Source organism: Tamandua tetradactyla, chromosome 11 (genome assembly GCF_023851605.1).
Source record: "Tamandua tetradactyla isolate mTamTet1 chromosome 11, mTamTet1.pri, whole genome shotgun sequence".
NCBI lineage: Eukaryota > Metazoa > Chordata > Mammalia > Pilosa > Myrmecophagidae > Tamandua > Tamandua tetradactyla.
Genome location: NC_135337.1, coordinates 62,584,025 through 62,599,730, shown reverse-complemented (window position 1 = coordinate 62,599,730; position 15,706 = coordinate 62,584,025). Strand labels below are relative to the sequence as shown.

At 31.1% G+C, this 15,706-nt stretch overlaps 1 protein-coding gene across 4 annotated transcripts in view; it reads left to right on the top strand.

The window, feature by feature from the left end:
- EFCAB7 (EF-hand calcium binding domain 7) overlaps nucleotides 1-15,706 on the top strand; it is a 65,251-nt gene that overhangs the window by 2,077 nt on the left and 47,468 nt on the right. For 3 of the 4 annotated variants that reach the window (XM_077120726.1, XM_077120724.1, XM_077120723.1), the window contains exons 2-7: nucleotides 197-384; nucleotides 5,726-5,809; nucleotides 6,999-7,210; nucleotides 7,918-8,004; nucleotides 8,563-8,758; nucleotides 9,204-9,325. In XM_077120726.1, the coding sequence (XP_076976841.1) occupies nucleotides 198-384; nucleotides 5,726-5,809; nucleotides 6,999-7,210; nucleotides 7,918-8,004; nucleotides 8,563-8,758; nucleotides 9,204-9,325 (888 nt within the window). In that variant the 5' untranslated portion in view covers nucleotide 197. The remainder of the gene's footprint in view (nucleotides 1-196; nucleotides 385-5,725; nucleotides 5,810-6,998; nucleotides 7,211-7,917; nucleotides 8,005-8,562; nucleotides 8,759-9,203; nucleotides 9,326-15,706) is intronic. The other variant, XM_077120727.1, reaches the window with a different exon arrangement.

Genomic DNA, 15,706 nt, shown 5'->3' with positions numbered 1-15,706 from the left:
TATATTTGTACATATATTTTATCATTAGAAATCAACTGCCAAGGGCTTGTTCTAATTGAACATATGATAATGCTCCCACGTATTATAATCTTTATGTTTTCTTTCCACATATAAAAAATCTTAATGTGTTCATTTTTCCACAATTTGAAAGGCAATTTCAGTAACTAAAACAAATTTTTAAATTATTTTCTGTTAGAATGGCAAGCAGTCCAGGAACTGAAGCAACTTTCTCCAGTCAGAAATCTACACTTTCAGAGAGTTCCCGAACAAAGAAATTTCCACTAACTGAAGAGGAAATATTTTATATGAATTGTAGAGCTGCCTACCTAACTGTTTTCAAAAGCAGCTTAGAAAACATTATTTCTAAAGATCAACTTTACTTGGGTAAATATATATATTTTAAGTATTTTTCTTTATTTGTTGAAAGTGAGTAGATCAGAAAGACCAAAAGTAAAATTTCATTGCTGAATCATCCCAATTTCTTAGTGAAGCTTGAGCGGGGGAATTATGTTAAGCTATTATGACATTTTAGATAGTTACATATTCTAAAAACTTTCACTATTTATAAAGACTAGATTAGTATTTTTAAAGCTTCCATTTTGATTTAAAACAACATTTTTAAACTCTTGTTTTGGTATTTAAGTTTATAATAATAGAATTAAAATACATTTAGCTTCTGAATCACTAGTCTGAATTGGAACTATATTGGGAAAAATGTAAATGATGTATAAAAATAGCTTGAATAACTATGAAAGAGAACTATAAAGAAATAAGTGAAATTTAAGAAGATAACTAAGAGGATTTTTTTTTTTTTGGTCCTTTATTGCTTCTTACCATTATCACATCTTAAACTTCCTCTGGTTGCAAGTATCCCCTAAACCACTGAATTTGGTCTTTTCTGAGTGTATTAAATGACTTGGAGAACTTCAGACAGGAGATGGTAGTAAATAACTACTCCTGTCAGTTTTATCAAGTCTAATAACTTTTTGAGTAGAGAAACAGTTATTTTGCAAGCTTTGAGAAGTAGTTCCTTAGATAAAAACTCTAACATGCTCTCGTCACAATGTTTTGGTGTTGTACTCAAGAAGAAGATCTCTATATGAGGAAGTCCATTTTGGGAAATATGAGGATTGCAGATATCAATTAAAATGTTTTTGGAGTCTCAGTAAAAAAACTTATTTGTAAAATAGTTTAAATGTAAATGCACATGACTAGTTGAAGTGATTTTTTAAAGTCATGTTTATTTTTACTTTATATAACTTTAAAATTAATAAAATGTGGTTTTAGTTATTACTATCTAATGTACATTAAAGTAATACTCAAACATTCAATTACTTAAAAGTCCTTCTAACTAAAAAAAAAAGTCCTTTTGAGTAACTTGCTATTATTTCTGAAATTTCTCTTTATTCTTTCGAAAATAGGCCAAGATCACTAAACTAATAATTTAAAGTTTAACATGCCTTCTCCTACTATGACATTTAGTTGATAAATCAATGAATATCTGTTACTAAGGTGGGATCAGTTATATGGAATTATCTGGGAGGATAATAATGCAGTATTTGTCTCTTTAGTGTTGTATATACTTGGTTTTATGGTGGAGTACTGTTCATAACATTATAATGATTGATTTCAGATAATCTAAATTTTAAAAAGGAGTGATATGAACCAGTGACATCTCTTTCTTACTACTATGTCTTTCATCTTTCTCTTTATGCCACTTAAGCACATGACACGTACTCTGGCATTTCCATTTCAAGGTCGAATAGAGAAGTACCATTATCAGTTGTAGAGTTACTTTTTTCCCCCAACTTATGAATGATACAGGTATTATAGGCTCACGTAAAAACTCATTGAGCTACTGGGAAAAGATCAGTATATTAGTGCCAATTTTTAAACATTTACAATTACATAATTGTAATCAAATTATGTAATTATATATTGCAATCAAAGCCCTCAGTAAAAGACTCCAACTAATTCTAAATTTAGAGATAAAAGTTAAGCTAGTAGTTACTAGATTATACTAATTTCTTAATGTATACTTGCAGAGTACACATTTTGGCATAATTTTACCTGAGAAAGTTGTTCTTCTAGAAATTAGTGTATTTTTAAAAACCGTATTTTCTTTGTTATGGAAGATAGCAACAAGTGTATGCTGAGCTGCCACTTGTGGGAAAGAGTGACCTATTTTCCTAAAACTGGGCAAAAGTTGCACTTGGACTTTTCACTTTCAAATTACAACTTCATTTAAGTCCTGCTTGTATTCCTAGCTATCAAAGGGTGGAAACTGCTGGGGCTAGAATCTTATTAAAACACATATGCCTTTTCCTTGATCCTAATAGATAACTTATGGAATTGTCCATTTATATACTAGGTGAAACATTTATATTTCATTCCTAGGGCAGCATGGTAATCAAGACTTTTGTCTACATCCAAAATAAACATGGAAATTTAAAAATTATACTTTCTCCACTGCTACAGACTTCCACAAAGGCTTTCTAAGTGAATGGAAGATGGCAGTTACTACAGCTATCACTTTTTTTTTTTTTTGACATGGGCAGGCTCCGGGAATCGAACCCAGGTCTCCAGTATGATGGGAGAGAACTCTGTTACTGAGCCACCATTGTCCACTCTACCACTTCTTTTTTAAAAAAAACAGATTTATTGAGATATATTCACATACCATACAGTCTGTCTACAGTGTGTACCATCATTGGTTCTTAGTAGAATCACAGAGTTGTGCATTCATCACCACAATCAATTTTAGAACACTTTATTTACCTCAAAAAGAAAAACCCCATATACCTTAGTAGTCATCACTCAATCCCTTTATCCTTTTCCTGTCCTATTTAACCACTAATCTAATTCTATCTCTATAGATGTATTTATATTTACATGTTACAAGAATGGAACTATAACATATGTAGTACTGTATGTCTAGTTTCTTTCACTTAGCACACTTTTTTTTAATTATTGTTATATATATTTTTTAATTAGCAAAGTTGTAAGTTTACATAGTCATGTAAAAAAATGCATTCCCATGAGACAAAATGTCAATGGCTGAGAAATTCCAGAGTCCAGAGGTTATCCTGGAGGTTATTCTTACACATTAAGTAGATATCACCTTGTTATCCAAGAGAAAATGGAGAGGCTGGAGGAAACTGCCTGAAAATATAGAGCTGTGTTCCAGTAGCCATGTTTCTTGATGATGATTGTATAAATGATATAGCTTTCACAATGTGACTGTGTGATTGTGAAAACCTTGTGTCTGATGCTCCTTTTATCTACCTTGTCAACAGATGAGTAGAACATATGGAATAAAAATAAATAATAGGGGGAACAAATGTTAAAATAAATTTAGTTTGAAATGCTAGTGATCAATGAAAGGGAGGTAAGGGGTATGTTGTGTATAATTTTTTTTTCTGTTTTCATTTTATTTTTCTGTTGTCTTTTTATTTCTTTTTCTGAATTGATGCATATGTTCTAAGAAATGATGAATATGCAACTATGTGATGATATTGTGAATTACTGATTATATATGTAGAATGGAATGATCACATATTAAGAATGTTTGTGTTTCTTTCCTGTAATTTTTTAAAATTAAAATTTAAAAATTAATTTAAAAAAGTGCGTTCCCATATACCCCTATTATTAACACTTTACTTGCTGTGGTGCCTTTGTTACAAGTGATGAAAGAATAGTAAAATAATACTAACTATAGTCCATAGTTTGCATTAGGTGTGTTTCCCCCAGAAACCACCCTATTATTAACACTTGTAAGAATGATGTACGTTTGTTATAATTCATGAAAGAACTTTCTTATATTTGTACTATTAACCAGTCACCGTCCACAATAAAGTTCAGTGTGTTATATAGTTCTATGTTTTATCCTCTAACTTAAACATAATTCAACACTGTTAATTACACTAACAATAATATGCTTCCATCACTATTATCCATTTCCAAATGTTTATAATCAACCTAATAGAAATCAGGCACAAAGCATCAGCTCTCCATTCTCTACCCAACCCCCATTCTATCTCCTGGTAACCTATAATCTAAATTATAATTCTATGAGTTTGCTTATTATAGTTAGTTTATATCAGTGATATCATACAATATTTATCCTTTTATGTCTGGCTGATTTCACTCAATATAATGTCCTCATATCTAGTCCATGTTGTCACATGCATTAGGAATTCATTCTTTCCTCCAACTGAATAATAACCTGTCATATGTATATATCACATTTCTTTTATCCATTCATTGGTTGATGGATAATTGAGTTGCTTCCGTCTTTGGGCAATTGTGAATAATGCTGCTATGAACTTTGGTTTGCAAATGTCTGGTGAGTCCCTACTTTCTGTTCTTCTGGGTGTATACCTACTAGCAGAATTGCCAGATCGTGTGGCAATTCTATGTTTAGCTTCCTGAGGAACTGCCAAATTTTCTTCCAGAGTAGCTGCACCATTTTACATTCCGACCAGCAGTGAATGAGTGTTTCTATTTCACCACATCCTCTCCAATACATAGTTTTCTGGGATTTTTTTCATAGTGGCCATTCTAGTAGGTGTAAAAAGTTATCTTATAGCAGTACTGATTTGCATGGTAATAGCTCGTGATGTTGATCATCTTTTCATGTGCTTTTTGGCCATTCGTATTTCCTCCTTGGAAAAATGTCTATTCAGGTCATTTGCCCATTTTTACATTGCGTTTTGTCTTTTTATTGTTGAGTTGTAGAATTTCTTTATATATTCTAGATATTAAACCCTTATCACTATGTAGTTTCCAAATATTTTCTCTCATTGAGTAGGCAGCCTATTCACTTTCTTGAAAAATTCCTTTGAAGCACAAAAGTTTCTGATTTTGAGAAGTTCCATTTATCTTTTTTTTTTTTTTTTTTTTTTGTCTTTCATTGCTTGTGCTTCAGGTATGAAGTCTAAGAAACCATTACCTACCACAGGATCTTTAAAATGCTTCTCCCCATTTTCTTCTAGGAGTTTTGTGGTACTGGCTCTTATATTTAGGTTTTAGATCCATTTAGAGTTAATTTTTGTACAAGGTATGAGATAGGGGTCCTCTTTCAATTCTTCTGCAGATGGATAGCCAGTTCTCCCAGCACCATTTATTGAAGAGACTCTTCTGTCCCAGTTAAGGGGACATGGCAACCTTGTCATTTATCAGTTGGCCATAGAGGTGAGGGTCTATTTCTGAACTCTCAGTTTTATTCCATTGGTCAATAAATCTATCTTTATGCCAGTGTCATGCTAATTTGACCACTGTAGCTTTGTAGTGTCCCTTAAAGTTAGGAAGTATGAGACCACTAAGTTCATTCTTCTTCATCTGATTCTTGCCAATGCTTTTCCACAGTTTTTCAGCTTCTTCATCATGCTGTCCTTGGATGCTGCACAGTGCCCTGGGGCCCCAGAACAGTTGTTTCAGACAGTTTTTACCTGTCCCTTAGGTATTTTAGGAGGAGGAGTGAGTCCTCCAGCTACCATGTCTTTAACTCTAAAACCCACCTCTGGGTTATCTTCTTGTGTCTGTTTCTGAGCTAGAATATAATTTATGTAGGTATGATGAACTGGCATAATCTAGAAGTTGGAAAGATTTCTCTTCGTTTATGGATTTCTAATATGTTATTAATTATAAGTCATGACCACAGATAGCAATTTTATACTTCAGGTGTGGACTTCCTATTTAAAAAATTATTTATAAAATTTCTTAGGAATCAAGAAGTTTGTAACTGAAGAAAGTCACCCTGTATTATACTTTGTGCACAATAAAGATTCAGTGTCATTTGCTTACAAAGGTCTGTATTTATTACTGTTATCTGATTTCTATTTCTGTGAGAATATTTCTTTAGTTAAATTGTTGTATATTTATTAGACTTTATTAAATTAAATTGCAGAATATCCCAATATTCAATTTTTAGTGCTGTTAATGATGCACAGATTTTTAAGTCTTGTGAAATCCCATTCAAGAATAATGGCAGTATCCAATATAAGGTTGTATAATAGAAGTTGGTAACACAATTCAGGACAGTTACATCTTTTCAGATTCTGCTAATTCCTTCTATTGTGCTTAGGAGGCTTATTGCTAGTTGATTTTAGATAAGTCTTATTTTCTCTGTATTAGTGTTATAATTAATATGCAGAGATATTTATTGGCAAATTGCCAGATTAATCCTATTCAATTTATAGAATTGTTTAAAAGTATATTTTTAGTACAAAATGACATATGCAAATATTCAAAGCCTTTCAGAGATATAAAGACATAGTTTTCAAAATAGGAATGTTTTATAATACTGGTTATAAGATTATTTTTAAATATTCTGATTAAGAATGAAAAAATAATCTGACCGTTGAATCTCTGTAGTAGTCTTCTCTCAATGTATGTTGGCATTGTTCATTTTTAGCAGGCCAAAACAGCAAATGAAGACTATTTTTACATTTATTTAACATTTGTAACATGACTAACGTTCTTGAAATCCTACTACCTAGAAGAGACGAGCATTGACATTAATGTTCTCAAACTAACAATTTTCTCATTTAAGCCTTCATTAAGATACTTTTTGAGAAAAAGTAATAATTTATGCTTTTCTGGATATTTCTGTATCCTCAAAACAATTATGTAGTTGACTGTTTTTTGTTACTTTTTTTCCTGCAAGAGCTCTTAAGCAGTAAGTCAGATATTATCAGTTAATTAAACCGTTTAGACTGAGAAACACCTGATTGGAATAGGAAAAAATCTGTTTAATTCTTTTTTTTTTATTGCTGGCATTAATAAATCAAGAATATTTACCTGGCAAAATATATGTTTTTATTTTTGAAAGTCAGGAATACACTGATATCCCTAGATTATAAACACCGAATGTAATGTATTGGTAAGTGTGTGCATTTGTTTAATATCACAATACATGTACTAATTTAAAGAAAAAGTAGACTTAAAAACAATTTCCAAATGTTGCTGTAACAAATAATACTTGTTTTATTGGGCAGCTCTTCAACATGCAGGAAGAAATCCATCCCAAAAAACCATTAATAAATATTGGACTCCTCAAACTGCCAAACTGAATTTTGATGATTTTTGTATAATTTTAAGGAAAGAAAAACCTACTTCGAAAGCAGAATTGCTAAAATCATTTAAGAAATTAGATGTAAATGATGATGGTTCTATTTTACACACTGACCTTTATAAAATTCTAACAAAGGTAAGATATGTGAAAAGTTTTGTAAGATGCAGTTTTTGCCTTTTTTTATTTTGTTTTGTTTTGTTTGCAAAGCCACTTGGAGACTAGCTTTGATTACTTCCAAAGCACACATTAAAAATTACTGTTTTATTCCCAATGCCTGCCCATGCAAAAAAATAAAAATAACTATTTCAGTGGTAGGAGAAATGAATCACATGTATGTTGCTTATAAACTGCTTATGAATCCTTCTAGATGAAAGCTGCCTAGTAAATAAAAGAAAGAGTATAAAATTGGCCCATATCCCGTTGTGTTCCAATGTGGTTCTTTCCTGCCCCAAACTCTTTACAAATTAGTGATAGGATCATATATGACAAGTAGAAGAGAAACACAGTATAAATGAGATTAGGAATCCATTCTGTTACTTGGTACAATATTAGAAAGTATCATTCATTACTCTAAATTGAATTGCACTTATAACTGCACCTATATTATACAATTGTTGAAATTTAGTATACACATGCAGAATACTTTTTAAAAAATTTAATAAAATTTTGGAATTTTGATTTTATATAATAATCTCATTCTTGCTTGACATAATACTTGTTCTGAGATTCATAATGAAGCCATGTATTCAAATTTATTTATAGAATAAATTAAAATGTATTTCTGTTATCCTCATGAATAACAAAGTGGTAATCATGGTGCTTTAAATTGAATCTTTTTTCAGAGAGGTGAGAAGATGACTGGAGAAGAAGTAAATGCCATACTAAATTTGGCTGATGTAAATGCTAATGGAAAGTTTGACTATATCAAGGTATATAAGCTCATATTAATATAAATTTACATACAGTGTAGGAAAATATTTTTTAAGTAGCATATCTTTTTAATATTGGCAATGACATACTTATATACTGTGTACTTGAAATTAATCTCTCCAGTTCCAGAATTGTAATCTGGTATGATTACATTAAAAACAATATGATGAAGTTGACACATACACACACACACACACACACTCACTCACATAGAGTCTCTTCACAGAAATGTACCTCTCCTAAGGTGGAAGAATCATAAAAATTATTTTTAAAAAACTCATGTTTACCCCTGTCTTATAAAAAAAAATAAATCATTTTTCCTTCTGTAACATTTTATTTTTGACTCAGTGTGACCTCATTGAATCATAGCTGCGTTTCACTAGGTCACTTGAGGGTGGTCAATCTGATTCATGAAAATAAAATGCCAAACCCAGTTCAATAGAATATATATGCCTCTATCAGTCTATCCCTTTCCTATAAATGTGCATTTGCCTTCTTCTCCTCCCAAATGTATGACTGAATGTTTTACCCACTGAACTACTTTTTGTTTCCTATAGTTTTGTAAATTATATATGACAACCAATGAGCAGTATCTCAAGACTACACTAGAAAAACTGGAGGTTGACAGTAAACTGAGGCGTCAACAGTTTGGAAGCCACATTGAAGGGTCTCCTGAAAGGAACCCATCATCATTATCAAAACTGTCACCTAGAATCATAAGAAAAACTGATGAGGAAACATTCTCAAGTAAAGGTATTTACTTTTAACACTTGAGTTGCTTGGCCAGGAATTGAGGATCAGATTCACATAATCTTTCCCTTCTGTCTTAGTTTTAATCAGTGATAAAATAAACGAGCACCCAACTTTTGCTAGCTGCCACTTCTGGTCTCTCTTAGCCATAAATGTCCACTGACGTAAAATTTTATAATGAAACTTGACTTGGCTATGCTCATTATATTTTATTTAAAATTAAACTTCAGACTAAAAGGTGACATATTGAAGTAAGAATCTTATTATTAGTAGCCCATAAATTAGGGACCATTAAAGCCAGATAAATATAAAACTTCTGACTTTATTTCAATAGGAAGAACAAAGAGACCAAAATTAATACATACAACTTTTATACTACGCTGTGTTTAGAAATAAACTTACTGACAGCCCTTTATAATGTTAGACAAATAACTATTGCTTATTACAGGTGACACCAGGAGTCCTTTACTGTCAACAACTAGAAAGTACAAAACATCTGTTTCCTTCACAGTTACCATGGGTGCTAATAGCAACCTCAACTCAAAGTTAAATGAGCCAAACTCTATAAAGGTATAGTATTTTAAATTAATAGATATGACTTCTTTCTGAAAAAATTGACTTTAAGTTTATTATTAACTGTTCAGTGTCTACTGAGAACCAGTAAAAGTTTGTAAAGTAATTCATTGGATCTTTCTGTGGATTGCTACATTTATACATGTAAGCTATTATAATTTTTTAAAGTAAAAATAACCGTGTTATTATACAGTCTTCAGTTTGTAAATGAAGACTCAAAAATTTTTTTTTACCTTAATGACTAGATTATGTAATTATATACTTTGGCCAGAGATTTTGTTTTGTTTTGTTTAACAAGTATTTTCTATAGGTGTTTCTTAAAAATCATTCATTCAATATCAATTCCTCTGAGAGAAAGACAGCAAAGTCACTTTGCTAAGTCAATATTTGTAGAGTCTTAATATTGATCTTCTTCCTTTGTTTTCCCTTTCTAGACTCAGCCTTTACTAGTTTTCTTTCAACAGAAAATAATAGCTACAGAAATATAAAACATTAACTGGAAACTGCTAGGGTACATTAAAAATGTGCATCTAGAGACCTCTGTAAAAGGGGGGAAAATGGTTATGACCACATACTATAACTGCTGTTGGAAAACTGAACTGATTGTTCTCAAGAGCTACATTTTTGTTTCAAATAACAACTCTGTATTTGTTATTGAACTCTGAAGTCCCTTATATCTTTAAATTGCTAGACAGTGACATTTGTTCTATATTAAAATTTTAAAACATTATCTCCAAGGAATTATGTTCAGACTGTTCAGAAATCTATACACCCTAAGCAATTTGGTGTGCATGTCCAACATGTTCACACACAATATTTAGTGTTCCAACAATATTATTTTCCATCAATGGAAACTTTTTGTGTTTTGCAGCTAAACTGAGTGCTAATAAAATTAACTTAGTTAAATGATTATGGTTCATCTGATTCAAAAGAGTAAATAGACATAATTTTACCTAATATAAAGAGACTTGTAAATGTTAGCATGGCTTATATTAAATGATAAGACTTCTTCTCTATATCATGTTCTTGTTAATTGGGCCCATACCAGTATAATTCCTTTAATTTAGATCAACAAATATTTATTAAGCAGGTAATCTATGCCAGGTATTTTGCTTAATGCAAAATAAGGGCTTTGAATTAAAAATGAAGTTTTTATTTCAGTATTAAAATATACTATGCTGGGCAGTGCAACAGTGGCTTAGCAGGCAGAATTCTTGCCTGCTATGCCGGAGACCTGGGTTCAATTCCCAGAGCCTGCCCATGCCAAAAAAGAAAAACAAACAAACATGCAAGTAACTTAGTATATTATTTATTCATTTATTCAACAAATGTTTACAGAGTGACTACTGTCCTCCAGTCACTATTCTAGGTGCTGATTAAGAGCTTTAGACCAAGATAGACTTGAGCTTGAATTCTAGCTTTGGCCCTTAATAACTTTGTGACTTGGGTAATTAGTCAGCAGCCCACTGAATAACAATTTCTGTATCTGTACATTGGGAATAGTTGTATTTAGTGTGTTTTCGAAAATTTTGATTCAGAGAAAATATGTAAAGCATTTAGCACAGTGCCAGGGACACAGCATTCACTTTATTAAATGATAGTGTTGTTGATATTACTATAGCAAAAGAAATGACAGTAGATCTTTTTTAGGGAATAACATGATGATAGTATAGTTTGAGAAAAATTAATTTGCTATTGTGTTATGTAGTGGAGACTTCAAATTAAAGGGACTGAGAGGCAGATGGAGTTATCAAGATATAAAGTGTTCAGAAGTTGGCCTGGGTTAGAACCCAGAGATAGCAAAGAGGGGACAGAGCTAATAGACAGTACCAGAATTAGGTTGTAGGCCATAGTGATTGTGTAAGGGGCAACTGTTTAAGTTTTACATCTAAGATATCAAGAACAAGAAATAGTGCCGCTGATGATTAGAATTAGGTAAAAGGTACTAAGGGAATTTAATGATTAAAAGGAAATGGCCTACAGTGTCAACTTTTTGATTTTGTGACTTTCATATAAAATGTAGTGGCTTTTGGAAATATTAGATAACTCTGTATTTCTTACCTAACTTTCCACACAGCCTATTTCTGATCTTGATGTTGCCCCCTGTTATTTACCATCTGGTATTTCTTAGATAAGTTGAAATAATTTAAAAATTCAGCAGGATTCAGTTCTTTGCATGTTACTTTGAAGTTATTTTTTGAGTTAAGACTTCATAACTGAATTGAGAATTTCTTAGTTATGGATATAATTGTTGTATAGTTTATTTTAATTGAGATTAACAGAATAAATTACTAAGAAAGCCATTAAATTAATTTGCTTCAAATACTTTAAATCTATTTTAAATATGTTTGGATACTTCAATTTTGTGTAGAGCAATGAAGTATGGAATTGGAAGAGAGAAGGAAGGACTTCTCAGAAAACCAAATTTTAAACCATAAATCTGCACAATTGTTAAAGGACATGAATTACAGTTAGAAAATAAGATCTCTACAGAAACTATATATGTATTATTTTCTATAAGCCATACTTAGGAACTGAAGCACTATTTTAAAAATTCTTAATTCTATCCGTTTGCTTAGGTTCTGTGAAGTGCAGGGAATGTCAGGAATATTCCTTGAAAGGAAATTGCTTCACTTTTCTTTCTAAGACCAGTCATGGCTAGAATTAGAGTAAGCTCCAAACTATGAGTAGTAAAATCTATATGCAGTACTTCCTATATCCAGACTCCTAATTAGAATATGTCTATGTATGTTTTATGTGTGTGTGTGTTGTGTATGATATATGTTTATGACATACTATGCTAACTAGGTCTATACATGGCAATATAAATATAAACATTTTAAATATGAAATGGTTTAAGGTATTAAATTACTATTAATTTTTCTGAAGCATCCAAATAAATATTAGATGGCAATCGTTATTAATTTTTCCCTTTATAAGTTATCTATTTACACTTCAGTTTTTAAATGTGTACAGTTTGTAATTCTGTAATAACATAAAGTTCAGTAGCTGTTTCTTTACCTACTTAGCAGTATAGAGAAAAGGCAAATAGCTTTTTAATTAGTCTGTGACAAAGGGTATCTTTATAAAAAAACAACAGTGATTTTGATAATGACTGCATGTAATTTCCTCCTCTGACTAAATCTGTGACTGATCTGCTGCTTAATAATTCTACCTGAACCTAAAATTTTTGTGATAACACAGAATTTGTATGTCAAAATAAATCTTGTTCACTACAGTTTTCCTACAAAAGTGTAACTTTGCTGTTACATTTAAGCGTTTTGATAGCTAGAATTTTCTATTTTACTATATCTGTAATTTGTGCTTTTTGGCATTTCCTTATATATTATAAATAAAAAAAGAAATTTGTATTTGACAAGTAAGTGAAATATCAGTTCTGTTTTGGTTTACATGAGTTTACCTAATTGGTAGGATATAGCACCATCTTATGCCCTATGTCAGTATTACAAGATACTATAATGTCCTCTTTATACTGTCAAAAAATTATATCATACATAGAATTTCTTACTCTGTCATTCTAAAAATTTAAAAGAAAACATCAACCTTCTTCCATTTTGCTCATACTACTCAAACTTTCAACACATCTGTAATGCTTATCAAATTGATTTATTTGACTGGACTAGCTAGTTTGTCAGTACTTTCTTTTTTTATTTCGTAACGTTTTAGTGTAGGTCCTAGAGAAAAGGATTTGTGTGATTGAAAGTCTTTATTAAAATAAATTTTAGGTTGAATAAACATTGTGTGTTAACGCTAGCAAATCTTAAGAAATTAAATGCTTTCTTTTAAACGGTAGAACTATCAATTCTAATAATATTATTTAGCATTCAAAATAACCTGATTATTACATTGAAGACTGGCTAATATAAATAATGTGGCATTTGTCTTAATTCTATTTCCTAATATCTGTTATTCTACCATTTTCTAGTCATATTTAACCCATGTATACTATTGTAGTATGCAAATTGGCTGTTTCAAAAGGGGCTTTCAAGTTCCATTCTACCTGTAGCATTTTCTAGAATAGGAACTTAGGAAAAGAACTCTAATCAGAATGTTATTCCCAAGCTAAATCTTCTAAGGTCGTGTTCGGTCAACTGGACACTGTCCCCAGAAATACCATCAGCATAGGGAAAAATCCCTCCCATTCTTGAGTCTTCAAACACCACAAATTATGTTCACTCTCATTATACCAGGCAAAACACAGTATTTTTTATAGTTTCATTTAAAAACATTTGTTTGTTTGTTTTTAATTAGGGACCTGCTACACCCAAGATTACAATGCAAATTTAAGAAATTTTCCATTTGCTTAAGTCTATATTTTTAGTAGCAGAACAAAATAATTAAGTTTAACTTAATGCTTCGATATATGAATAATTCAGAATTAAAATGTTATAATACTTTATTATAATAAACATGCAGTTTCTTGAAGGAGCTTACTTTTTTTTAAGATTGTGGCAAATATTTAAATGTGAAATAGAATAGAGTTTAGAACAATATAGTTGGTGAAGTAGAAGTGGCACTTTGGAAAAAGTAAGGAGATCTAAATTCTAGTTCTGGTTCTTCAGTCGACAAGAATTATGACATTAAATATTATTTTGTTTTTCTGAGTTTCCTCATCAATCAAAAGAGAAGCCTGAACTAGATTGCTTTTTATACTCCTTCAACTTTTTATATACCATAATTCTAAATTAGTATCTCATCAGTCCCAATGGGTAAATATTTTAAAAATATATTTACAAAATGTATTAGATGAATTTCCATCTGAGAATATTATAATCAGAATTAATTGAAAGGAAAGTTTTTTTTAATATTTTTATTGTAAAAACTTAGCATACAAACATTCTTGACATACAAATATTCCATACATGGTATACAATCCATGACTCAGCATATCATCACATAGTTGTGTAGTCATTACCATGATCATTTTTTTGAACATTTGCCTCACTCTAGCAAAAGAAATAAAAAAGAAAAAACTCATAAATACCATACCTCATACCCCTCCCTCTCATTGACCACTAGTATATCAGTCTATTCAATTTATTTTAATCTTTGTTCCCCATATTATTTTTTTTTAATTCATATTTTTTTACTCATCTTTCCATACCCCAGATGAAAGGAGCATCAGACACAAGGTTTTCACAATCACACAGACACATCGTAAAAGCTATATCATTATACAGTCATCTTCAAAAACCATAGCCAATGGTACACAGCTCCACAGTTTCAGGTACTTACCTCTAGTCACTCCAATACACCATAAACGGAAAAGGGGATTTCTATATAATGCATAAGAATAATTCTCCAGGATAACCTCTCGACTCTGTTTGAAATCTCTCAGCCACTGACACTATTTTGTCTCATTTCTCTTTTCCCCCTTTTGGTCGAGAAGGTTTTCTCAATCTGAAAGGAAAACATTTTAAGTGTTTTGTATTTCATGTCAGAATCATAGTTCAAGCTCCCTCAAAGGGTAACTTGTTTAAATACTGTGAATATATCTTTCCTTTATCCTCTTTAGTAGTCAACATCATCCACGTTGTGTTGATTATGTTAAGGCCAGTTGACTCTGAGGTAGCATCAATATCTGTTGTTAGTCCATATATATTCTTATCCAGGAGATTTACAGCAAAGGTAAATGAAGTTCTTTGCAAACTCCTAGCCATCATTAATAGTTGTATTTGAACTTTTGTCCCAAACCCAAGTTCGAGCTTCATTGTGTTATACAGACATAATAAAAATTTTGAATTTGCTTCCCTGAGTATATTTTCTTTTGGAATCATGAAATCTAATAGTAAAAACATTGATCCAAAATTCATGTACTCTAAACCTAGTATTTCTAGAAACTCTTTATAAAACTCTGCACCCACTCAGTGGCAGAATTCTTGCCTACCATGCCAGAGACCAGGGTTCGATTCCTGATGCCTGCCCATGTAGAAAAAAAAAAAAAAGGAAAACTCTGCACCCATATGAACCTCTAGGTACCTCAATTTCTATGTTTACTAAAATGACTAATTTATAACTACCCCATGTTGCCTCTTAGGGGTATTGTTGAAATATTATATATATAATGATTTGTTTCTGTCATAGGCAATATGTTTATGAAAATGAATTCCAACAATTTGTGGTCGCATCTTAATTTCTCAGAATTAAAAATACACGAAGGTGTGACAATGCATATGATTAATAACCAACTGAAAGCTAGTATAATAGTTTGGAGAGGTTAAAATCTTAAAACCTTAAACTTCAGTTGAGAAGAAATCTGCAAAGAAAATGGAAAATTTAAATAACTTGAAGAATAGCCAAAACTATAATAAAAGGAAATAGAGAAAACATAAATCAGTGCTTACAGAGCGTGATTAA